The sequence below is a fragment of the Trachemys scripta genome, chromosome 7 (genome assembly GCF_013100865.1).
Source record: "Trachemys scripta elegans isolate TJP31775 chromosome 7, CAS_Tse_1.0, whole genome shotgun sequence".
In the NCBI taxonomy this organism is placed as follows: domain Eukaryota; kingdom Metazoa; phylum Chordata; order Testudines; family Emydidae; genus Trachemys; species Trachemys scripta.
Window position 1 is genome coordinate 95,585,150 of NC_048304.1, and position 27,341 is coordinate 95,612,490.

General features: G+C 40.3%; 1 protein-coding gene across 9 annotated transcripts in view; it reads left to right on the forward strand.

Annotated features, from left to right (window-relative positions):
- The window catches only part of CPEB3 (cytoplasmic polyadenylation element binding protein 3), a 183,171-nt gene that overhangs the window by 62,774 nt on the left and 93,056 nt on the right, over positions 1 to 27,341 (forward strand). For all 9 annotated transcript variants that reach the window (XM_034776644.1, XM_034776643.1, XM_034776642.1 and 6 more), the window contains exon 4: positions 15,506 to 15,562. In XM_034776644.1, the coding sequence (XP_034632535.1) occupies positions 15,506 to 15,562 (57 nt within the window). The remainder of the gene's footprint in view (positions 1 to 15,505; positions 15,563 to 27,341) is intronic.

Genomic DNA, 27,341 nt, shown 5'->3' on the forward strand with positions numbered 1-27,341 from the left:
GTATAATATATAACTAAACTATTGTTGTTTGTAAAATAAATAAGGTTTTAAAAATATTTAAGAAGTTTCATTTAAAATTCAATTAAAATGCAGAGCCCCCCGGTCCGGTGCCCAGGACCCGGGCAGTACGAGTACCACTGAAAATCAGTTTGTGTGCCGCCTTCGGCACACGTGCCATAGGTTGCCTACCCCTGGTCTAGACAATATTCAGCCCTGCCATGAGTGCAGGTGACTGAACTAGATGACTTCTCAAGGTCCCTTCTAGTCCCATGATTGTATTAGAGACACACACAGACACACACACCAATAAATATTTGAGGGCAGCAGGAACTAAATTTTTCCACTGTTATTGATCTAAGATCCAGGTATCCATGGTGAGACTGGTGAGTTGGTTTCTAAGTAAAACAGCTACAGTATGTGTGAAAAGCTAATAAATATATCTTTATGTGGAATACAAAAAAAGTTTCAGAACAGGCAAATCTGAATCAGCGGTCATGGATAACGTTTTGTGTTATGTGCAAAGGGTAGTTGCCAAGTCATCAGCAAGGATGGAACATGTTCTCCTAACCAGTCAGATCTAGTAGATGGAGTTTTTCACAGATGCTGCTACCCAGGGCCAGCATTGGTAGGAAATCCAGAAGAACTTTCAAACTGCAAACTGTCTGGATCTGTGGGGCCATGGGACTTTAATCAAGGTGGGCCAGGCAGATAGTTCTTCAAAGTGTTTCCCTCTGCCCACAAACATAATCGGTCTTCCTAGGATTCAACTTCAGGCAGTTCTCCCTTTTCTATAGATGCTGGAGTGTGTTCTGTCTTGTTCAAACAAGCTACTACAGATCATTTCATGGGGAGTAATACTCTCATAGTAAGTAACTGAAAGCTTCAGAGAGACTGGCGGGTGGTTTAAGGCTATACTCTCAGTAAGTGGGCATGTTTCATTTAGTTCACTAGGTAGAGCTACCACTCTAAAATCCAAACATTTCAAGTTTGTTTCAACTGAGATGGATCTCTCCCAAATTAGGGTATCTTGCATTTAAGAAGATTACCTTTTTAGTTAATGAATTGCTCACCCTTGGTAAAGTAGGCTAATTTGCCTAAATTACTCTTGCTAGTATGCACTTATATATCAATTGGCTTTATTAATCATATTAGTTTTAGTATTGTACAAGCTTTCAAACAGATGGGAGAGGTGAAAAGACAAATAGCAAAAGCACTGTTTTTGGAAAATAGAGGCAAGCATTAGCTCATTCTAGTAAAAAGTTTCACTCTGCCTTCCAAACTATACAAATCTTGGAAGCTTCAGGCCTGTTGCAGAGCCAATATGACTATTTCAGAGAAAATGTCAGCCTGCCAGTGGGCAATGAACAAACTTTTCAGCAAATGTTCACACTTCTTTGAGATGGCCTATGCATATTCACACTTATGTGATACCTTGTTCCCAGTACTGCAGAGCTTCAGAAATCTTCTGGGAAAATAGTGTCTACTGGGGCCACAGGAGCCCTGTTGTTTGCCAGAAGACTTTTGAAGTAGAGATAATAAAAGAGGAAGTGTGGCCCTCAACTGCTTCTATTCCTTCCTTTTCAAGGGCCAGATGGGAATGTCTCTCTGCCTAAAATTTTTTGTTTTTGACTTTTACCCCTGATGGAGGGGTGTGGGGTGGTAGTGGGAGGTGATTCTAAATTTGTTTGGGTATACCTTAGTTGTGCCATTATATATCTAGGCCAAGATTTTCAAAAATAGAACCATAAAGTTAGGTCAAAGATCTTGGTCCTAGTTTTTACTTTGAAGTAGGGTTCTGGAGTACAACCAGAAGGTCTAATTGACTTTACGGATTCAGATCTGAAGGGCAGAATTAAGTGGTGTGCGATATATTGCTCCCTCCGTGGAGATATCTAAGCCCCTTGTGCTCTGCCATTTGTTCTATGTGGAGAAAATCCATTCCTGGATCATTGCGCTTGTAAGGCCTTCAATCAGAGGCCTGTACTAAAAGGCAGTGAAGGCACCATGCCTTTCTTGGCTCTGACCTATGATCAGGTGTTTGTCCACTTTGTGCTGGGATACTTTGAGTTTGTCTCCTTTGTGCTTGGTGCCAACAAAATTGGTAGAGGACAGGACAGGAAAAGTGCAAAGGGATCTTCAGTGCTGGAGTTCTCAGCACCAACCTGGAAAAAGGGGGGGTGGGAAACAACTTAGTGTCTAGAGAGTATCCAGTTGAGTTATTTGTCATGGCACTGCCAATGCAAGGGACTCATTCAGCTTTACCCATTTTCCTGGTCACTAGGATTCCTGGTTCTTCTCCAGTGATAGTCAATATTAGTCTTTTGGCACTATCTCCAGAGCATAGACTGGTTCTTTTGAGTGCACTTTTCCGGGGAAAACTCAATATCCAATTCTGATGAGGCTGGACTCAGAGTCTCTGATACTCTGTTCTGTGAGTTGTCCTAGTCTGCCTGGGCTTATAGGCTGTCAGGGACAGCTCTTGGATCAGGAGTGCTCAATATCCTGGGCTCTTACTCTCTTGGGCTCCCAGGAGTTCTCTCAGATTCTCCAGCCTCTTGGGGCACCTTCCCTTGCCCTCCCTCTTGCCCAGTGGCTAGCTGGCCATACTGATAATTTTCCTTTGCAACCATCAGGATCAGGGGATCCTCACTTTCTTAATCTCCCAAGTCAGTTAAGGTGCCATTTCCCCAGTCACTTCTTGTACCACCTAGACCAGTTGGCCTTGTCCCCTCTTTTGGCCAATGTTCCTAACCAGCTGTCCTATTCAGAGGAGGAAGAAGGGGAAAGGAATTGGAACAACCATTTTTATAGTGAGCAAAAGGGGATTTCTTCAGCCTCAAAACTTCTAAGCATATATGTGTGACAGACTTGCAAATATCCTGAACAAATATTATAACATAAGATAAATCTTATTGAATTAGGGTTAATACCTTTTGAGGTACATTGTATTAAAATGCAATTGTGTATGTGCTGTTGTGGCACTGTGTGTATGTTCTTCAGTATAGAGGAGTGATCCTAATGAACATCCTCCATTACCAGCCTTTGAAGCTCCTCTGGTGGGAGGGAAGCATATACTAGTTCAAACTGGATTCTCCAGAGACCGAGACAAAGAGAAGACTTTTGGATAAATAACTTTAATTTATACTAACTAAAGGCCTTCTTCCCGATCCAGCAAATGGACAGGATCCCTGGCCCACAGAGGACCCCAGTGCTTAGGGGAGGATTGGAAGGATTTGGCCTTCTGAGGCCTCATAAGACAATGTACTTGTTCTGAGCTGAAGCTCTAATGGACTTGTAACCACAAGGATGCCCGTAGGGTGGTGTATTAAACTGCATTTCCCAGAGTCAGTATGAAAGTTGGGAGGAATTCTGCTGAGCTTATTAGCATGCATGTAGGTTCTTTTATTGTTTTTTTTAATGTTTTCTCTGTAATGCATTTTACTTTAAGAATAAAGTTGGCTTGCTTAGGAACTGCTACATGGTATCTTACATCTGTAGCAATTGGACGGTTACCTGCCTCTGAAGAGAAAGTAAGCAGGTGTCCTGTCTGTGCAGGAAAGGACACAGTGAAGGCAGGGGAACTGTCCAGTCTGGGAATACCACAGTCAGAAGGGAGAGAGACTCGCATCTCCGTCTGAGAGGAGAAACAGTTGGGGAGCTGAAAGCCAAGAGTGGGTATCCTTACTGAACCACTGAGGGGAAATTTGCAGTTGCAGTTTCTCTGAACTGTGACAATATAGTCACTGTTTCTCTTTCACAACCACTTTCAGGAAGTTTCCAGGGCTATTACAACATATATCCAGGGGACCTGGATTTGGAAAGTTTATTTGACCAGGAAAAGATAAACTGTGAGTTTGACATCTGAAAATCGTAAAAGAAAAGGAAACGCTCTCCCTATTAATGATGAGCTACTGGACATGGCTAAGATATTTGGTTGATATTAGCCTTGTTCACAGCCAGATGTAAGAGGACAGATGGCCTTTATCAGGTTCCAGGATAGAGCAGGTAATATATCCTAACCTGCCCTTCTTGCTCATTAATGGTGTCAGAGCTGATGAAAGGAGGAGAGGTTCCAAGACAAGTTTGGGCTATCATATCAGACAAGGATGCCAAAAAGATTGGCTTTTGGATGAGGGAAGGGTACTTTGGGTATCTCAGTAGCCAAATTCTGTCATAGGCAAGATATCAATTTAATCTAATGGGCCACCTTCTTGAGGAGCAGATAAAGGAGCTGGTGACTAAGGAGCATGTAATATCCACCCACATCCTACTGACAGTTGAAGTTGCTTCAGACTATTCATGGCATCAGCTATTTCTTTCAAATGATACTGTTGCCTCTTTTTGAATTAGGCCTTTCATCTAAAGCTTGGTCTTATGTGAGCCCTCTTGTTCAAGGAGGGAAGAGACTTTTCAGCCTCAAGATGGGCAAGATGCTGGAGAAAATGGAAGAACATCAATTCCACAGCTAGGTCTTTCTGACTCTTCCAACATGGTCAAAGAGAGAGGCTCGCACATTCTCTTCTTGTGTCATCCTCAGGCTTCCAGCCTCAATTCATGAAGATATCACCTCAGAAACATCGGAAGAGGCAATAGTAAACATCTGTGATGAGGCAGCTGAACAGTGATGGGTCAGCAGAGTGGTGTGCTGAATCTGCTACTGTGTTGTTAGTTTTTCCCTCTGTTGTGCTCAGGAACATGCAAAGTCATCAGCAGGAGATTGTGGCAATTCAGAGGAGAGTTAGAAAGAGCGGGTCACAGAAGCAGGATGTCTGGCCCCTAGGAAAAGTGTGGTATATGAAGGCAAGTTGAATGATATTGAGACCCCCCCACGTGCTAGAGGCATACAGCCTTAGCAGATGAAATACCTACGGTGCATGCCTCAGTGCCCCAGTTGTACCCTAGTTATTGGGGACTTGCAAGACAAGATTTGGTACTGCAGCACGTTAAAGACCTCACAAAAGTTCTACAATTACATATTTAATTACCATAGAGTGCTGGGTACAAGTGCCTGGCTTGGATATAAGTTTAGGTCTTCCCCATGTTGCCTCTGACCCCATTTTAGTGATCCTCCCTAGGCAAAATTGCTCAGAGCAGCGATAAGCTCTGTTAAATATGTGGGCCTTGGAAGAAGTTCCTCAGCTTTACAGAAGAAAAGGCTTCTGTTCACAGGCACCAGGAGGCATATTCCTCAAGTATAAATATGCAGAGACAACACACTCAAATCATAGTTACTAAGGTGGGTTTTACTGTTTGTGAAACTTAGAAATAGTATGTACACTATTTTCTATTTCCCTATTGCCACTTAGCACATCGTTGCAAGAGAAATATTTGCTGAACACTTTACCATATACCTATGTTAGTCTGTGATTGTTGAATTGAGACTCTGACTACATATACATCAGATACTCAGAGGCAAGATGTTTTCCAAGCAAACTTTAATAACTTTGAATGTCCTGCCTTTCATCTAAATTTTAAGTGCTCTATCACATTAATATTGCCTTGTGCATTTAATTCTATATTGTTTGCAATGGTAATAGAGAGATTTACCTGTTTTTAAAAGGCTTACTGGGTTAGTGGAGACTAAGCTAAGACAGTGTTCTGTAGCAAAGCCCTCCTTTGCCTCCATATACAATAGGACCCATGTAAACTACCAAACAATAAACTACTGGTATTTTTCTCTTATCAGATTTTTATTCTCCTTCCTGTTATGTTGTGTTATTTCAGTCAATAAAAATATTTTAAAGTTTTAATGTTGTATAATTTGAAGTTATTCTAGAGAAAGATACATTTTTCTAGGGATGAAAACTTTGTTAGAAATCTCTTTAGAAGCCAAAAATAAATGACTGATCTCCTTTAAAAACAAGTGTGATTTGAATACATTTTTAAAGGCCATGTTGTGGTATCTTCGCTTCCAGTATTCTGAAACGTAGTCAAGAATAACATTGGAGAATAAATCTCTGTAGTTGGTATGGCAACTAGAATAATTCTATCTAATTATTGTAAATTGTACATGTAACTGCTATTCCCTTTCCATCCATCTACATGACCGAAGGAAGGTGAGAGGAAATGAGACAGGATCATATATTTGTGTTCTCTCAATCTGAAGCTGAACTGTATTTATGTTGCATTAAATTTCACAATTTCCCCATTCAAGTGAAATGAATGTTCCTAAATTGTTTTACGTTGGAATCTCAGTTCTAAAAATAGTATTCACTGGTCAATTCTTCACAACACTTGCTGTAGAAAAACTAATTCCAGCATACTATCCACTTCTTAATGTCTCATTCCCTTGACGCACCCTACCAGTGCCCTTCCTGTAAACATTGATGAAGAAGGGACACTGAGGAGAAAAAAAAAAAAAGGTTAGTTCAGTAGTTTGTTCAAAGGGAAACAAAATATATGTTTCCTTTAATCTTTTCACTGGGCTAAAGGACTTTTTTTCTTTTCTTTTTCCACCTGTGTGTGGACACTTATTTCCTTCCTGGATCAAATGAATGGTCCATCTAGTCTAGGGTGACCAGATGTCCCAATAAAACCATATAGTTGTATGGTTCTGCCCTGAAGCTTGAGGGTTTATAACCCTCTTCTTAAAAAAATAAATAAAAATCAAACTTATCTAATGTAACTGCCATGAGCATGTTTACCACTTATTGGCCTACATCCAGTGTATCTATTCTCTGACATGTTTCCCTAGATGCTGAGTCTTTTATTTTTCTCTTTGTTAGGTTGGGGATGCAGACATTAACTGATACTTTTTAAAATCTTCCCTGCCACATCCTTTCATTGATTTATGGCTTCATGTGCATCTGCAGCTCTGATAACTCAATTTTCTCCATCCTACTTTAAAATCCAGCATCTTATAAAGAAAATTATGCAATATTTTGAAAAATAATTGTGTGGGAGGCTAATTTTTCTCTAGTAAGGTTATGAATTTGCCCTTTTTCAACTTTGAATAAAAGAAGCTTAACCAAGATGTCTAACACAGTGTTGATGCTACACATAAGATATGTACATGGGGGTCGACGGAAGACTTGCCTATCCCCTTTGACTGAAGCCATAATTCCTGTTTTATTTTCCTATTCAGTAGGATTTATTGTAAAATTGATGTACTAGATACAGTAATGTTATGAAAACTGTGACCATTTATGAGCTAAATATACTTCTGCTGCTTGCAGATCCTCACATATTGCATGTGGCATCTATATGACAGCAGCACAAGTATTTTGGCTATGAGGAATATGCGGCTTGTCAATAAATATTTTATTGCTCTCTTGATGCTGTCTTTCACTACTCAGTAACAGCATATCTTCTTGCCTATTCAATGCAAATTAGAAGAACTTACTCAGGAACAAGCTTTTAAACTGTCTAGGCCTCTGCTGCTTCACATTAATACAAACTATTCTCATAACTAGTGGTTGTCAGACATGTACAGTGCAGGTCACCATAATGTTCATTTGTACAGTGAGAAAATGATCACATACCATGACAACTATGATGAATAGATCCTCATGTCTGGTTGTGGTAAACAGTAGTTTCCATGTTCTGTGAGCACACATTAGGTTGACACATTGTAGGTTAGAAATAGGTGCTTAAATTATAGTTGCTTCTTGATACTCTTAAAATTCGGAAGCATCCAAATGGAGTTGAATTTTTGTAAGTCTCTAAAATGTTTATTATGGAAATACAGCGGACCATTAACTATAGCACTGCTGCTGTTACTGTTGTAATTCTTTTGCCCAGTAGGTTGGTACAGTGCTGTGTAAGTATTAAATGTGTATAGGTTGACTAAGCAACAATGTGCTGAAAATCTGGCTGCCCTTATTCCTAGTCTTCTACATTACCGGTCATTGTGTAACTGGAGAGTATCCTGGTAAAGATGCAATTATTAAAATAAATAAATAAATTCCCTTCTCTGCTGGAACATGTGGAGTCATTAACCTAAATCCAGTCAGCTGAGGTCACATGCACAGATTTATGTAGGAGATTTCTTAACCTTTAGGTCTTTCTGCAATCTGACCTCCCCCCCCCCCCACACCCGCCCCAGGTTATGAATGTTAGTTGAGAACGGACTCTTGATTTTTCGAAAGATTTCCCCCCCCCCATATTTTAAGCCATGATATTTTCCCCTTTGTTTTCTAGAAGACATAGAATACGTGGTTTTGAAATCAAAGCGTGGCATGGCTGCCTATATTTTAATTACTCTCTTGATTTCTGGGTAGAGAGGGAGAATTACCTATGTGCCTGTTGGAGCTCTGAGGGCTCTCCTTCCTTCTACCTTCCTTCTTCCTTCAAGGCACTCTTCTATAGCTGTCATTCTTCCAGCTGAAAAAGTGGTTTTGAAAGGTATCTGGTCAGGTTTTCAATTTCATCCTGCTAAAAGGATAAAGGCACTCTCCATGGCTGAGTGCCACTTCTATATTACTCCCAACCATTGCTTCTCTGGCGAGTAGTTGATTTGGGATTGGAAATCAAATCAAAGTTTTAAATATGGCTTTGCAGAACACTACTACTAAGGGATGTGGCTTCTGATTTCAAATTGGATGGACTCCAAGGAAATAAGAAGCAACTGTCATTGGGATGGGATAAATCAAAATATATTCTTGTTTAGACAATTGTAAACTAAAAAATTCCTAGTTTTAACCAGGAAGAACAGGTGGTACGCAGGTTTCTTTACCAAAACTTTTTCTTATCTAACACTGTCCTAAGAAGGCTTACAAATGCAAACATATTTAGGACCCTTTTATAGTATTGGCAACTACATTAATCACTATTATGTAATACGAATGTTGAAGCTTTCAAGATAAATTTAGCATTCGTCATGAAATCAAATTTTAGCCACCATCATTTTTATCCATTCCTTCTGAATGTAATGTATTACAACATTAATTGAATACATAGTATAATATTATGTACTAACTTTCTTGAACAAAATGAATTCATGCATATGAGGCCGCATTTTATGAATGTAAGAAATTCTACTTTTTACAGCTCTTAAGGTGTGGAGATCCATTGTACAGTACTGTCCAAATGTGATGTTGAAATTGACAAGAGAGCCTGCTGCCAGTCTTAATTTGTAACTAGTGTGACTATTTTGTCCTCTTATAATTTGTAACTAGAATCAACAATTACTCTGAGAGCTATGCTGACAGGGGTTCTTACTCCTGTTAGGATAACCTAAACTGGCAGGTCAAAGGGTAGGGATCAGACAAAATGCAGTCCTTTCTTCCTCAAGGTTGGGGGTTGAGTGATAGGCCAACAACCTGTGCTCATTTAAAAAAAAAAAAGTTAAAATACAGAAATAAAGCAAGATAGCCATTCCAGCAAACATCATGACAAAGTGATGGACTCTTGCTTAATAAGAATTGAGAGTCTTGGTGAAAGCCACCAGGAAGCCAAGACTCTGAGAAGTTTTTTTACTAAAGCTGAAACAAACTATGAAAGTAGGTTTCTGGAACATTAGACCAATGGTTCTAACACCAAACCCATGCAGGTGATGGAGGAAATGTATGAATATAATCTCCAAATTCTTGGAATAAGCAACTGTTGATTCCAGGAGCTGAAAAAAATTCAAAAATGAAAATAGTCTTAATATATGCAGGGAATCAAAATGGTTGTTACTCTGAAGGAGTAGCTTTAATTATGACTTGCAAAGCAGAAAAATAACTTATACAGTGGGACCTAATTAACAACTGATCTCTCAAAGCTATGTTTCAAACACAATAAATGAAAATGGCAATATTATTGGAATGGAAATAATGGAAACTCCACAACATTGAGAAGGAAGCCAAACTTAACAGTGAGCTCTACTTCCTGAGCAAATGCAAGAAACAAAACATCATCCCCAGAGGACTCACCGTCTATAATCCTCTGACCACTACATACCATTCAGAAGTTGGTCCTATAAAAATATATTACCTCAACCATCTTGTCTCTCTCATATCCTGGGACCATCATGACTACAATAACACTGCAAACAATATTTGCACCAACAAATAACTACAATGATGATATTAAAAAGTCAGTTGTACATTTTGCCTTCAAACTCTGACAATTTTCTCAAACATGGCATCTGTTTAGTAATGGGGGACGTCAATGCAATGTGTGGGGGTGATAAGAGAGAGGAGAAAGCAATGGGAAAGCATGGCTTTAGTTGCCAAAATCAGAATGGTGAAAGACTGATAGAACTGTGCTTAGTATCAAGGATCCTAATTGGCAGTAAAATGGAATTCCTTAGAGGGAGTAACCAGGAACCAGATTGACTCAGCAGTGTGCTGGAAGTAAATTTAGATCTGCCCTGTGGGCATACAATGGAGCTGATGTGTGTCAAGCTTGAAGATCAAACTTAAGAAAAACAAAACCACCAAAAGAACCAAGAAAACGGACAGCAAAAGCCTACTAGACAGGACATTACAGTAGCAATTTCAAATTGAACTGAAAAACAGATTTCAGATGGTACAAGACTTAGATCCATCACAAAAAGTCAACATTAATGTGTCATGGTGCTTTTTGCAGGTACGTTGAACTCTGTGGGGGGGGGGGGGGAAGGAAACAAGTTAAAGCAAACATTAGCTCCTCAAAAATACTCCAGAAAAAAGCATTGGCAAAAATCTGTATGAAATAAAGGATAAAGGCATGTAAAGTAGCACAAGAAGAGGTAAGAGGAAATGCATAGACAACAATGCGGGCAGGGGACTGGACTCGATGACCTCTCGAGGTCCCTTCCAGTCCTATAATCTATGAATCTATGAATATCAAAGACGCTGGAGTGCCTACTGAAAGAGGTGGTGATAAAACACTTTACCAACTCAACAAGGCTCTAAACGGCAAGTTTACATTAGCTTGGGGGCCATGTTAGTTGGGGGTTAGGTCTTGCTTTGAGCAGGGGGTTGGACTAGATGATCTCCTGAGATCCCTTCCAACCCTGATATGCTATGATTCTATAATTCTATGTTAAGGATAAACAAGGAAAGACTCTAACAGAAAAAGAGCAGAGACCGATGGGCAAGCACTCTAACTCCACAAGAAACTGTTAACTTTGTCAAAGAATTTAAATAGCCAGAATTAGACATTGTAACATCTCATATCACAAGCAAAAAAGTGAAAGACTCAGTGAAAAAGTTTTAAAATCTGGGAAAGCTGCAGACCAAGTCACTAGAGAAGTGTTGAAAGCATGTGAGGATGAAACCATTGATAAAATCACTGAACTTTTCAGCAAAGCATGGGACTAGGAAAAAGCCTCTAGAACAATGGAAAAAATCATTATACTGTAGTCAAATACCAAAGAAAGATCACACAAGTAACTGCAATAACTGGTGAGGTGTTATTGCAGAAGCCTTTGCCTGTCACTGAAAGGAGTGTATCATCTTAAGCAGAAAAAAAACAAGTAGTTGAGGCAAAGCTAAGGGAGGAGGAGCCTGAATTTTTACCTAGAAAATCATGTGTTGACCAGATTTTCACCCTAAGAATAATCATCAAAGAGCATTAAATGACAGAAACAATTAATCATAAATGTATTAAAGTATTTGACGGTATCCGTCACAATTCACTCAGGAAGTGTCCTGGTATGCCAACAAAAATATCAAGACCTTCATAGCAAGATACAGCATGCATGGTTAAAGTACATGCAGACATGAGTGAATAGTTTAATATAGATACTAGTGTCAAAAAGGATGCTTTCTCCCACCTCTCTGTTTGGGATTGACTTCATTATGAGAAAAAGTGTAGCTGGATACCATGCAGACATTATGTGGTTCAGTAACAGTACACTAGAAGATTAAGATTTTGCTGACATCTCTTCTAATTGACAGCTCAACCAACATGCAAGCAGACCAAAAGACCAGCATTGCAAGAAAAATTGGGTTAATTAGTTGTGAAAAAACAAATCTAATGAGAAACCCAGAAAACCCCAACTCAAGTATTATTAGAAGGCAAAGAAATAGAAGAGGTGAGTCAATTCACATACCTTACTAATGCAAGATAGTAGATAGTGCAAGATAGTAGAGATATCCAGAAGAAATAATATTTAGGAATTGGCAGTAGATGCATTCATCAGCTTAAAAAGATTTGTTCATTGAAAATCTACAACTTAAAGACCAAACTATGAATCTTCAACTCAAATGTTATTTCCACCTTAACATATGGACGTGAAAGCTGGAAAAACACAAATGGTATAGACAAATGTCTAAATGCATTCAAAGGCAAATGCCTCAGGGAAATACCGGTATTATGTGGAATAAATTTATAACAAATGCCAAGATTCATCAGAGTTCAACTCCTTATCTACATAGTTATCCAGAAAAGAATATGGAAATATCTGGGATGTGTCAAGAATGATGCCAGAGTGTCTGTCATGGAAGGAGTCCCTTTGGGCAGCTGGAGGAACATGTAAAAAGGGCCAACTAAAAGAATCCACAGTCCTTAGAAAGGGAAAACTTATGAGACATAACACAGAGGACTTGCAGAGAGCAGCTCAGAATAGATGAGGGGAGGGGAGGGGGCTATGGGAGGAGCCCTCTTTGTGCCCTAAGCAACGTCACATGGCATGGGAAAGATTCAGAGTTTGACAATAAGCTTTTCGTAATGGAGACAGATAAAATTTTTGCAGCCTAAATATACCAGTTACAGATGTACTAGCAAAGTACATAATTGAAACTATACAGATAAGTGTGAAACTAAGACTAGCAAACTGAAAATGGCAGGTGTGACTTGAGTACAAATATTGATTAAATAGTTTTCAGAAGACTTTTTTTATGTGACATGAATGAGACGTGAGTGTCCATGCCTAATTTTCAACTCTTAGCATCTTTTGTTCCAGACTTCTCTTGCTGCATTTCTGCCTGTTGCTTTCAAAGTTAATTAATAAGAGGAGCTGTTTTGGTATACCAGGTTATTGACACGATAACTGGGTATGTGGTATAGTTCTTTAGGAGTGCAAGTATAATACTTGATCCAAAACTGATGACTTTCCAAATCAGTCATACCTACTTTTTAACACAATCTTCTCCTTGAAACATGTTCCTGGTTTCAGATGGCAGATTTATACAGAAAACTTTGGCATAAGATAAACTTAAGTACATAGCAAAAAATTAAAACTTTGTTGATGCTGAAATGCTTATGTGACATTTCATCATCTGTTTTTGGCCTACTATTTTTACACTGAGTAATTTGCCATATAATATACTAATATATTTTGCAGTTAATGCAATACAATGGGCACTCACTATTGGAGTCTTTTCAAAGCTGTATGGGATAGATTCTTATTAGATCACCCATATTTAATATGGTATTAATACAAGAGTGAATTTTCCACTATTTTGCTGTTTATTAAAGCAATTAAATTATTATTTTTTGGGTGTGGGGGCTTCAATGGCATGAGAATTTTCCCACAAGGTCACTTAGCTCAGTAAATGCATGTATATCTCCTTGCTTGTACAACCTACATTTTTGCTACTCTTGAAAGATAGCTGAAAAGAAAACTTAAAAATAGCAGGCTAAGGGCAGGTGACAAAATGTCATGCAGGCAGCACCTGGCATAGTGACTGCCTGAAAAAAATAACCAGATGTCTCACACTTGATTCTATTTTTGTAGCTTGTTAAACAGCAGAATTTCAGCTTTGGCAAAGAAAAAACAGAGGTGGTGGGGGAGGAAATGGGGGAGAGAAAACCCAAACCTCCTGCATCAGCATTGGAATTTCTAGTTTCTTTATAACATTATCAGTTTTTTTCAACTGAAAACATAATTGTAAAAATTAAATAATTGGTTTGCAGTACTAATAACTATAATTAATTCTTGTATTGTTTGGCAGAGATTGGTATTTGTGTAACATTTGTAACCTTGTACTAATAAATGTACTTAAAGGGTACTGTAATAACTTTGACAAGAATATAGAAGTATTTTTCATATTCTTACACTAACTAAAATAATGGCTGTGCCAGTGTTTCTGCAGCGTCGGGTTAACATAATAATATGCTGTGAACTTTAGTAGTTTGTCTCCAATTGGAGAGTCTGAAGTAGTTTAATGGAGAGCTTCTAAGAACTTTTGACTCAGGAATTTGGAAAATAAAGTGAAAATTCTGTGTTGCCACTCCCTACCAAAAAAAGTGAAGTGCCGCTTCTTTCTTTATACTATTGTGGTATTATGTAGCTTTATTTACTGTAGCTTTTCCAAATTAATTTAAATGATTAATTATGAAAAATTTGTTTTTTCTTAAATGCTTAGTCAAGTCATAAGTGTCTTGAATCAGAATGTTGCATCTGTGCACTAAGAGTAGTAATTATAAGATGATAGTCTTCTGTGATTTCAGATTGAAGGCTTTCATTTCTAGGTAGAAACTGAAAATATCGGAGAAGGAGAAACAGACAGATTGTCCTCCATTCTTCTTTCAGGGTACACTTTCTAAAAACAGAGTGAGGTTTTAATTTTATCTTGAGAATCATTGGGTAGGAGTGGGGAGGGACATCTATAATAAAGAAACTAGTTGGCTATATTGTTCCTTTAGCAGAGTAGGTCTTGAGCTCTCAGTTTCAAATCCTAATATATCAGGTTTTTCCCCCCCACCAGGCGATAAATATTAGCCTTTTACCTAGCTCTTCCTGACTTAATCACAATTCTAAGGGCAACATCAGAACATGGACTGAACCACAATACTCTTAGTCAAGAGTCCATTAGTAAAGTTGATTATAAGTGGATGTAATTGCTATTCCTGATTTCTTTTTTTTCTCTTTCATGTAGCATGGAAAAAGATCACATAATAGCTTTCGGTTGACTGGGATTTTTGGTTCAGAAAGTCCTATAATAAAGTTTTCAATGTTATTTCCCCAGGGCATGTTATAATATTTCATTAATCAGATAATCTCTAAGTGAAGATGAAGATTAATCTTAACAGAAGTAGAGCTAACTTCTATTTCTTGCTCTTTGAAATCAAGGCTGACTTTTTGTGGACCCTCTCTCTCTGGGGACAAGTATCACTACTTTGATTCTTCCTTGCAATCTCTAGTGATTGGAATATCCAGAGAAAAACTCAGTATTGTGTGGAAACTATCATGGAAAACACTGAACTCCTTGTTGGCATTGCAATTTTGTAGGGTTTCTAAAATGATTTGGTCACTTATGCTATTTACTTTGAAGGCTAACCTAAAAGATGAAGTTTCAGTGAAGTGTAAGTACAAGCTTGAGTAATGAAGTTCTGTCTCTTGTATAAAGCATAAGGCAAATTGAGAGAGTTCTTAGAAAATCATTATTACTGTCTGCTTTATTCTTCCAGTTGCTTTGTTGCTTGATCTACAGTATTTTAACTTTTTATACTTCCATTTTATATATTCTATATTTTAAATCTACGTTCACCTAGATGTTCATTCTGGCAAACTGAAATTACAAATAACATGACCTGTTGCAATGGCAGTATTTAACTTTGGAATTCATTCAGTTTCAAAATAAGATACCGAATTTTAGCCTTTTTGTGTGTGTGATGTGATATTAATAAATAATCTCTGTTTACTTTGTAGGGCGTATGGGAATAAACTTCCATCATCCAGGAACAGATAATATTATGGCTCTTAACAGTAAGTAGTTTGTGTCTATAACGAATTTTTGACATGAGTAATATTTTTTTACATGTTCTTATACTTTATATATGTGTATATATAAATACACATACACACACAATATAAGTGTGTGTGTGTGTGTATGTATATTTGTAGAGAGGAGAGGTAAACTAAAACGTGGAGTGTGTATTAAATTGTAACTTATTGTTGAATCAATAGAAACTTAAATTTGTGGATATTGCATTATAATCACTCAGTTAATACAAATTTTCTTAGTATGATTGATAATGGAACACTTCTTTTACATCTGCTGTGTGTACTTTATTGGGCACCTGGTAATGTCTGTCTACTACAGTTAAGGTTGTACAACTGTTTCCATTATAGTCTCCTGTTTTCATGTGTTCAAATCTTGCTGAATTTTTCTATGCTTGGTCTCTGACTCAAGGTGTTTATTTTATTTTGGTGTGGCATCCCCACCAAATTGCTTCAAAATTTCTTCAATTAAGGTTCAGAGAGGATGAAAACATATTTTCCGAATTAAAAAAACCCACCTCCACTTAAATAAGGCTGTACTGAATGTTTTGAAATTCAAATCCTGAATAATGGGATGGACCTAGTTAGTCTTCATTTGAGAACTAGTGCTTTGGTTTGGTTTAGAAAATAAAAAGGTTAAGATTAATTATGACAGATGACAAATGTTGTTAGTCAATGGGTGCAATATTAATGTTAAATCTAGAAGTGGAAACTTCAGAAAAAACTGTTAAAATCTGATATGAAAGCTGTTTGGGTTCTAAGAACAAACATGATATCTTCTATCATAATAAGTAGTGGAAGGTGCTAAGAGTCACCAAAGTGTATTACAGACCTAAGCATGTGAATACTTAATCATTTGATCACAGAGAAATACTTAAAGTAATTGCTTGTGGTTATTCTTAAACATGCACTGAAGAGGTAAAACAATATGGATCCTGTTAGGGAAAATATAGAGTTCTGCTTTATCACATATCTGCAACCTGGAACAAAGGGCCACTGTGTATGGAAATGTACAACAAACTTCCAAGCTTCTTATAGTCCAAGGTGAAGCCCTTGTGTGACATACACACACACACACACGGAAATAGTTATATTTTGAGGTGAATATGACTAAAACCACTATTGAGAGAGCTGCTCGAATGTGTAGAGGGGAGGAAACAATCTGAAATACCTGCTGCTGTGCTTTGACATGAATACTGGTCTTGGGGAGCATGTGTGTTAATTATTTTTAACTTAGACATTTCAATGCACTGATTGCAGTCTTCTGTGTGATAGCATTATAATTGTGATAGTGCAAGTACTAATTTTAATTGAATATTTAATTTTTATAAAATAAATATGAATACAGGATAAATTCCTGTAAAATAGTGACAGGTTTCAGAATAGCAGCCGTGTTAGTCTGTATCCGCAAAAAGAACAGGAGTACTTGTGGCACCTTAGAGACTAACAGATTTATTAGAGCATAAGCTTTCGTGGACTACAGCCCACTTCTTCGGATGCATATGAAATATAGTGGTTACTGAAGTGAGTGTTCTGTATAAACGTTAGTTCCCAAATGGAACAGCAATAAATATCATTGAGTTTTTTATGCAAACTCTTGCTTTCTAAGTAGTTGAACGTATTCTACTTTTATAATTATCCATAGAAACAGGTAACTTGTTTCTTCAGAAAAGAAACATGCTGTCTTCTTCCTTTTTTTTTTTTTTAAGGAGAAGGGAAATACAAGTATAATACTCCTTACCTCATACTGAATCCCTTTGAGAGTTGGTGTTCTACAGTAGGTGTTATGTCTTATTGATTTTACTAATGATGATAATGGACCCTTTCAAGCCTGGTTTAAACATATATGAACAGGATATATAATCCAGTTGGATGGTCTAAGTATACGAAATAGAATGATTATCATACATATTTTTATTATGTAAATTGTGGAATTGTTGAAAATTTAGCAGTACATACAAATGTTCATAAACAAAGACTTGCAAAAGTTATGTATATGCTTTATAAATATTTCCAAAATAAGTGAAGAGATGTATTTCCTTCACCTGAGTCTTTTCTTTGAATTAAATTCACCACAAAGTCTAAAGCTTGCAGAAGGTCCCCAAACTATGTTTAAGTCCCATGTTAAGGACTAGATTGGGGTGTAAACGGTTGGGTGGGCCTTTGTAAGCCCTCTGTACTGAGGTAAATAGAAGCATAAAACTTGTTTTTTGTTTAATTTTGAAATTTCTTGTATGATTTGCTGTTAAGTCTATTTAATGTGTTTGTTTTACTGTTAGCTGCAGATATCTAATTTAAGCATTCCTGACAAATACAGAACTCTATTTCTATTTGTTTAGTCACAAATAACAGACTATCCTACTGCTGTAAGGTGCACCATGAATAAATAGTCCAAGTAGAAACATCCCTATACCCTGCCAAAATAATCACACTTTGAATCAGAGAACTCCCCAACAGAGATTTCAGTTGAACTGTCTCTGGGGGTAATTGGAGAACTGACAGTTTCTTACGTCCATTATGATGATCAAATTTAAACATAATTTATATGCAATCTCATACTGGCTCTTTGAGTCAAAAAACTCACCCAGTATCTTCTATTTATAGTGTTTAGCCAGGCAGTCAAATCTGAAAGTGCTCATGGATAGATTGGGAAAATAATGACCACTTTGAGGTAATGAGCTGGTAATACAGTTCGTCTGTGGGATGGAGTAAGGCTATAAACATTCCTTATCAAAGCAGCTTAAAATGGCCAGGACCATACTTGAGCAGGGTTTTGAAGGAGATCATACTGTCACTACCATCTTAGGCAGTGTCCACACTAGGAGTGCTTTACCAGTATAGGAATACTGTGTCAGTTAGGAGTCATACCTCTTCTTGCCCCTGACCAACATAGTTATGCCAGCAGAGAGATATAGTGTGGATCTGACCTTAGTGCAAGATTAGTTATCAGTGGTTGGAGTCAACAAATATTCTATTGGGGGCGTGGGGAAGGAGTGTGTGTGTGTGGGTGTTCAGGAACAGTAATAATCACTGAGATAGAAGGGCAGGTAGCTTAAAGCTAAATGAGTTAAATAATTATGAATGCTCTTCTTATTCTTGCTGTTAGTGGCATTCAGCACATCTATTATAATGGCGTGGCAGCGCAGCTAGAGTTAAGGTTGCATCATGACATCTGTTTAAAGGTTGACATTTGGATTGGCAGCTTAAGAAAAATCTGTATTTTACTAGCCTGAGAGGTGGAGGCGTGGCTACTTCCTGATTCTGGGGCAGATTACTATGGTGTGTCCTGTGTGCTCTGCCAGGGTTTTCAGTGTGTGGATTCTGATGGATTCCTGGATCATGAGATTGCAGAAATTTGCTGGAAAGCAAGTTGCACACCATGACCTGGGGATGTCTGATTTGGCTATGTATGCAAATTGAGGGGAATAAATACAATTGCTAAATGACTACTAATTCCTGCCAATAATATATCTTTTCTGTTCAACAAACTAAGAAATTCAGTGGTAAAAATCCCATTAATGCAGAATTAAGGTTGCTTGGTGATATATCATCCTCTTGCAGAATGTTTAAATTGAGTAAAACTAAAATTTCTGAATACCAGGAAATACACAGGCAAGGTTGTCCATGGCAAATTTAACTCTGCCCTGTTTCAGTGGTGCCCTGATATGCCTTGTTAACACACACACACACCTACCTACCTACCTACCTACCTTTAGTCTGCCAATCACACAGTTGCTAAAATGTAAAAGCTCTTCAGCTCCTTTGACAAACCACTCACCCTCAGCCACAGGATTCTGTCTAACACTATTAAAGGCCAAAAAAGGGGGAAAAAGTTGCTCATGCCACCTTGCCTCTGTTCCCCTGGAGCTGGCGATGACCAATAGGAATTACTTGGATACACTCCAAGAGCAGTCAGTGCTTTAGATACCTACACTAAACCCAGGCAGTAGTTGGGCATGCTTGGAAAAGGTACGTTTGTGGTATGAGGACCTGTGTGGATTACTTTGAGGTGTGTGACAGATTATAATATGAAAAGATCTGTTTTTCACCCTCCAATGTGTGTGAGCAAAAGGAAGAGCTGCATGTGTACCTTCAGGATACATTATTTATCATTTCTACAAATACATTAGAAGCAAGAGGAAGGCCAAGGACAGGGTAGGCCTCTTACTCAATGAAGGGGGAAAAACAATAACAGAAAATTGGAAATGGCAGAGCTGCTTAATGACGTCTTTGTTTTGGTTGTCACCAAGAAGGTTGGTAGTGATTGGACGTCTAACATAGTGAATGCCAGTGAAAATGAGGTAGGATCAGAGGCTAAAATAGGGAAAGAACAAGTTAAAAATTACTTAAACATCTTCAAGTCATCTTCAAGGGCCTGATGAAATGCATCCTAGAATACTCAGGGAGCTGACTGAGGAGATATCTGAGCCATTAGCGATTATCTTTGAAAAGTCATGGCAGACGGGAGAGATTCCAGAAGACTGGAAAAGGGCAAATATAGTGCCAATCTATAAAAAGGGAAATAAGGAGAACCTGGAGAATTACAGACCAATCAGCTTAATTTCTGTACCTGGAAAGATAATGGAGCGCATAATCAATTTGCAAACATCTAGGTGTTAATAAGGTGGTAAGTAACAGTCAGCCTGGATTTGACCAGAACAAATCTTGTCAAACCAACCTGATAGCTTTCTTTGACAGGGTAACAAGCCTTGTGGATGGGGGGAAGTGGTAGACGTGGTATATCTTGACTTCAGTAAAGCTTTTGATACTGTCTCGCATGACCTTTCCATAAACCAACTAGGGAAATGCAACCTAGATGGAGCTATTATAAGGTGGATGCATAACTGGTTGGAAAACTGTTCCCAGAGAGTAATCATCAGTGGTGCACAATCATGCTGGAAAGGGCATAACGAGTGGGGTCCTGCAGGAATCAGTTCTGGGTAAGATTCTGTTCAATATCTTCATCAATGCTTTAGATAATGGCATAGAGGGTACACTTATAAAATTTGTGGACGATACCAAGATGGGAGGGTTTGCAAGTGCTTTAGAGGATAGGATAATTCAAAATGGTCTGGACAAACTGTAGAAATGGTCTGAAGTAAATAGGATTAAATTCAATAAGGACAAATGCAAAGTAGTCCACTTAGGAGGGAACAATCAGTTGCACACATACAAAATGGGAAATCACTGCCTAGGAAGCAGTACTGTGGAAAGGGATCTAGGGGTCATAGTGGACCACAAGCTAAATGAGTCAACAGTGTAACACTGTTGCAAAAAAACCCGAACAAACATAATTCTGAGATGTATTAACAGGAGTGTTGTAAGCAAGTCATGAGAAGTAATTCTTCTGCTCTACTCTGCGCTGATTAGGCCTCAACTGGAGTATTGTGTCCAGTTCTGGATGCCACATTTCAGGAACGATGTGGACAAATTGGAGAAAGTTCAGAGAAGAGCAACAAAAATTATTAAAGGTCTAGAAAACATGACTTATGAGGAAGATTGAAAAAATTGGGTTTGTTTAGTCTGGAAAAGAGAAAACTGAGGGTATGTCTACACTACAAAATTAGGTCAAATTTATAGAAGTGGATTTTCTTAGAAATTTATTTTATACAGTCGATTGTGTCCCCCCCCCCCCCCACACTCCAAGACCATTAACTCGGTGGAGTGCATCCACAGTACTGAGGATAGCGTCGACTTCCGGAGCGTTGCACTGTGGGTAGCTATCCCACAGTTCCTGCAGTCCCCGCCGCTCATTGGAATTCTGGGTTGAGCTCCCAATGCCTGATGGATCAAAAACATTGTCACGGGTGGTTCTGGGTACATGTTGTCAGGCCCCCCCCCTTCGTGAAAGGCAATGGCAGACAATCGTTTCGAGCCTTATTTCCTGGGTTACCTGTGCAGACCACGGCAAGCATGGATCCTGCTCAGCTCACCGTCACCGTACGTCTCCTGGATGCTGGCAGACGTGGCACTGCATTGCTACACAGCAGCAGCTCATTGCCTTTTGGCAGCAGATGGTGCGTTACGATTGGTAGCCATCGTCATAGTCGTCTCCTGGGTGCTCTTTTAGCCGACCTTGGTGAGGTTGGTCAGGGGCGCCTGGGCAGACATGGGTGCTCCTGGCAGACCTCGGTGAGGTCTGTAGGGGCACCTGGACATAAATGGGAGTGACTCCAGGTCATTCTCTTTTTAAGTTTCGTCTCATGGGGATTCAGTCCTGCCTGTAGTCGTACTGCACGGTCTTCTGGTGAGCAGCCAGGAGATGAGGATCGCTAGCAGTCGTACTGCACCGTCTTCTGGCGAGTAGCCAGGAGACGACGATGGCTAGCAGTTGTACTGCACTGTCTGCTGCCAGCCTAAGATGTATAAAAGAGAGATGGAGTGGATCAAAACAAGAAAGAGACCAGATTTGTTTTGTATTCATTTGCTCCCCCATCCCTGAATAGTCAGGGGAGGGATAGCTCAGTGGTTTGAGCATTGGCCTGCTAAACCCAGGGTTTTGAGTTCAGTCCTTGAGGGGGCCATTCTGTGTGACAGTTGTGTGTCTTTCTCCTTGATGCAAACCCACCCCCTTTATTGATTTTAATTCCCTGTAAGCCAAGTCGCCCCTCCCTTTGTCAGAGCAACAGCAGACAATCGTTTCGCGCCTTTTTTCAGTGCAGATGCCTTAGCACGGCAAGCATGGAGCCCGTTCAGATCACCGCCGCAATTATGAGCACTGTGTGACATTGTGCAGTCTATATGGTTTTATAAAAATATGATTAGTGAATATAATGTAACTGGGATATGCTTCATGCAAAAGGTCTCTTGTAAGGTATCATTACAAAGCTTATAATCTACTGAGTGTGATAATCCTATTTGTACCACTCTTGTTTCTAAAACTAGAAATATAAAATATAAATCTGAGGGCCTATTGCAATTATGCAAAATGTGAGCCATTAATGGTGGTTTGGAATCTTGATGACTTCCATTAACCAGGACCATTGTCTGCAGATAGCTGTGTTTTACCTGTTAGTCTTCTTGTATATGTGTGTGCTGGCAAGTGGGTAATGAAGTCTTGCAGTGACATGTGATCATGTCACCTGAACTGGAATCCATCTTTAACCTGGTGCTTTTCCAGTGAGGGGGGGTGGAAACCCAGAGGGACAAAGGGTTCCCGCCTTATGCAAAAGATATATAAAGGGGTGGAACAGAAAAAAGAGAGAGAGGAGCCATCATGAAGAATCCCCTAGCTACCACCTGAGCTGGAACAAGAGCTGTACCAGGGGAAAGAATTGTGCCCAGGCCTGGAAGGTGTCCAGTCTGAGGAAAAAAATTACTAAAGCATCTCTGAGGGTGAGATTATCTGTATTCAGTTTGATTAGACATAGATTTGTGCATTTTATTTTATTTTGCTTGGTGATTTACTTTGTTCTGTCTGTTATTACTTGGAACCACTTAAATCCTACTTTCTGTATTTAATAAAATCACTTTTTACTTATTAATTATCTCAGAGTATGTATTAATGCCTGGGGGAGCAAACAACTGTGCATATCTCTCTGTCAGTGTTATAGAGGGCGAACAATTTAGGAGTTTATCCTGCATAAGCTTTATACAGGGTAAAATGGATTTATTTGGGTTTAGACCCCATTGGGAGTTGGGCATCTGAGTGCTAAAGACAAGCACACTTCTGTGAGCTGTTTTCAGGTAAACCTGCAGCTTTGGGGCAAGTAATTCATACCCTGGGTCTTTGTTGGAGCAGGTGAGAGTGTCTGGCTCAGCAAGTCAGGGTGTTGAACTCCTGAGCTGGCAGGGAAAACAGGAGCAGAGGTAGTCTTGGCACATCAGGTGGCAGCTCCCAGGGGGGTTTCTGTGATCCAACCTGTCACACACTGTAAACACCACTCGCATTATCCTGCAGTATATGCAGAACCAGAACCTGCAAAAGCAAAACCAGGCGAGTAGGCGACGGCAGCACGGTGACGAGAGTTATGAGGACATGGACACAGACTTCTCTCAAAGTACGGGCTCTGGCAATGTGGACATCATGGTGTTAATGGGGCAGATTCATGCCATGGAACGCCGATTCTGGGCCCAGGAAACAAGCACAGACTGGTGGGACTGCATAGGGTTGCATGTCTGGGACAATTCCCAGTGGCTGCGAAACTTTTGCATGCATAAGGGCACTTTCATGGAACTTTGACTTGCTTTCCCCTGCCCTGAAGTGCAAGAATACCAAGATGAGAGCAGCCCTCACAGCTCACAAGCGAGTGGTGATAGCCCTGTGGAAGCTTGCAACACCAGACAGCTACCGGTCAGTCGGGCAGATTTGGAGTGGGCAAATCTACTGTGGGGCCTGCTGTGATCCAAGTAGCCAACGCAATCAAAGAGCTGCTGATAGTGTAGTGTAGGGTAGTGACTCTGGGAAATGTGCAGGTCATAGTGGATGGTTTTGCTGCAATGGGATTCCTTAACTGTGGTGGGGTGATGGACAGAACCCATATCCCTATCTTGGCACCGGAGCACCAAGGCAGCAAGTACATAAACCGAAAGGGGTACTTTTCAATGGTGCTGCAAGCCCTGGTAGATCACAAGGGACGTTTCACCAACATCAACGTGGGATGGCCAGGAAAGGTACATGACGCTCGCATCTTCAGGAACTCTGGTCTGTTTCAAAAGCTGCAGCAAGGGACTTTCTTCCCAGACCAGAAAATAACCGTTGGGGATGTTGAAATGCCTATAGTTATCCTTGGGGACCCAGTCTACCCCTTAATGCCATGGCTCATGAAGTTGTACACCGGCAGCCTGAACAGTAGTCAGGAGCTGTTCAACCATAGGCTGAGCAAATGCAGAATGGTGGTAGAGTGTGCATTTGGACATTTAAAACCGCGCTGGCGCAGTTTACTGACTCAGGTAGACCTCAGTGAAACCAGTATTCCTATTGTTATTACTGCTTGCTGTGCGCTCCACAATATCTGTGAGAGTAAGGGGGAGACATTTATGGTGGGGTGGGAGGTTGAGGCAAATCGCCTGGCCGCTGATTACGCGTAGCCAGACACCAGGGCGGTTAGCAGAGTACAGGAGAGCCCGGTGCGCATCAGAGAAGCTTTGAAAACCAGTTTCATGACACGCCAGGCTACGGTGTGAAAGTTCTGTTTTGTTTCTCCTTGATGAACCCCCCCCGCTTGGTTCACTCTACTTCCCTGTAAGCTAACCACCCTTCCCTCCCACCTTCTATCACCGCTTGCAGAGGCAATAAAGTCACTGTTGCGTCACATTCATGCATTCTTTATTAATTCATCATACAAATAGGGGGATAACTGTCCGGGTGAGGTGGGGGAAGAGGGAAGGACAAGGCCACACTGCACTTTAAAACTTATTGAATGTCAACTTTCTGTTGCTTGGGCAGTCCTCTGGGGTGGAGTGGTTGGGTGCCCGGAGGCCCCCCTCTGCATTCTTGGGCATCTGGGTGAGGAGGCTATGGAACTTGGGGAAGAGGGCGGTTGGTTACACAGGGGCTGTAGTGGCGGTCTGTGCTCATGCTGCCTTTTCTGAACCTCAACCATATGCCGGAGCATATCAGTTTGTTCCTCCAGTAGCCTCAGCATTGCCTCTTGCCTTCTGTCACCAAGCTGACACCACCTATCATCTTCAGCCCGCCACCTGTCCTCGCGTTCATATTGTGCTTTTCTGGACTCTGACTCCATGCATTCTGTTGGGTTCTTCCAGTGTGGGAGAGACTGTATGAACTCAGAGAACATTTCATCGTGAGTGCGTTTTTTTTTTTCACCTTCTAATCTTCGCTAGCCTCTGGGAAGGAGAAGGTAGTGTGAGCGTTGAAACATTTGCAGCTGGTGGAGGAAAAAAAGGGAGAGTAGTAGTTAAAAAGACACATTTTAGAGAACAATGGGTAGATTCTTTATTTAAAATGGGTTGGCAATTTAAAAGGAAGGGCTGCAGTTTTCAGGTTAACGTGCAGCACAAACACAACTAACCTCCCTGCTCTCCTCCCACACACACTCAATTCTCTGGGATGATCGCTTCACCCCTCCCCCCGCCATGTGGCTAACAGTGGGGAACATTTTTGTTCAACCACAGGCAAACAACCCAGCAGGAACGGGCACCTCTGAATGTCCCCTTAATAAAATCAACCTATTTCAACTAGGTGACCATGAATGATATCACTCTCCTGAGGATAACAGAGAGAGATAAAGAACGGATGTTGTTTGAATGCCAGCAAACACTGGGATCATACGCTGTGTTATGCAATGATTCCAGACTTCGTGCTACTGGCCTGGCGTGGTAAAGTGTCCTACCATGGAGGACAGAATAAGGCTGCCCCCCCAGAAACCTTTTGCAAAGGCTTTGGGGGTACATCCAGGAGAGCTTTATGGAGAAGTCCCTGGAGGATTTCTGCTCCATCCCTAGACACGTTAACATACTTTTCCAGTAGTTGTACTGGCCGCGATGTCAGGGCAATTTAATCATTAAAATTGCTTTTAAACCATGTATTATAATTACAAAGGTACACTCACCAGAGGTCCCTTCTCCGCCTGGTGGGTCTTGGAGACAGCTTTGGGTGGGTTTGGGGGGTACTGGGTCCAGGTTGAGAAACAGTTCCTGGCTGTCAGGGGAAACGGTTTCTCTGCTTGTTTGCTGTGAGCTATCTTCAACCTCCTCCTCCTCATCATCTTCCTTGTCCCCAAAACCCACATCCCTGTTGCCTGCTACTCCATTGATGGAGTCAAAGCACAGAGGTGGGGTAGTTGTAGGGGCATCTCCCAGAATGGCATGCAGTTCATCATAGAAGCAGCATGTCTGGGGCTTTGACACGGAATGACTGTTTGCCTCTCTGGTTTTTTGGTAGGCTTACCTCAGCTACTTAAGTTTCATGCAGCACTGCTGCGGGTCCCTGTTATAGCCTCTGTCCTTCATGCTCTTGGAGATTTTTTTCAAATGTTTGGGCATTTCGTCTTTTGGAACGGAGTTCTGATAGCACGGATTCGTCTCCCCATACAGCGATCAGATCCCATACCTCCCGTTTGGCCCATGCTGGGGCTCTTTTGCGATTCTGGGACTCCATCATGGTCACCTTTGCTGATGAGATCTGCACTCACTTTCTGGCCAAACAGGAAATTAGATTCAAAAGTTTGCAGGCCTTTTCCTGTCTACCTGGCCAGTGCATCGGAGTTGAGTGTTGTTCAGAGCGGTCACAATGGAGCACTCTGGGATAGTTCCCGGAAGCCAATACCATCGAATTGTGGCCACACTGCCCCACAATACCCCAAATTCAACCTGGCAAGGTCGATTTCAGCACTAATCCCCTCGTCGGGGAGGAGTACAGAAATAGATTTTAAGAGCACTTTAAGTTGAAAAAATGGCTTTGTCGTCTGGACGGGTGCAGGGTTAAATCGATGTAACGCTGCTAAATTCAACCTAAACTCGTAGTGTAGATTAGGGCTAAGAGGGGACATAACCATTTTCAAGTACATAAAAGGTTTTACAAGGAGGAGGGAGAAAAATTGTTCTTCTCAACCTCTGAGGAGAGGACAAGAAGCAATGGGCTTAAATTGCAGCAAGGGAGGTGTCATAACTATAAAGGGAAGGGTAACAGCTGTCCTGTGTACAGTACTATAAAATCCCTCCTGGCCAGAGACTCCAAAATCCTTTTCCCTGTAAAGGGTTAAGAAGCTCAGGTACCTGGCTGGCATCTGACCTAAAGGACCAATAAGGGGACAAGATACTTTCAAATCTTGGAGGGGGGGGGGGAAGGCTTTTGTTTGTG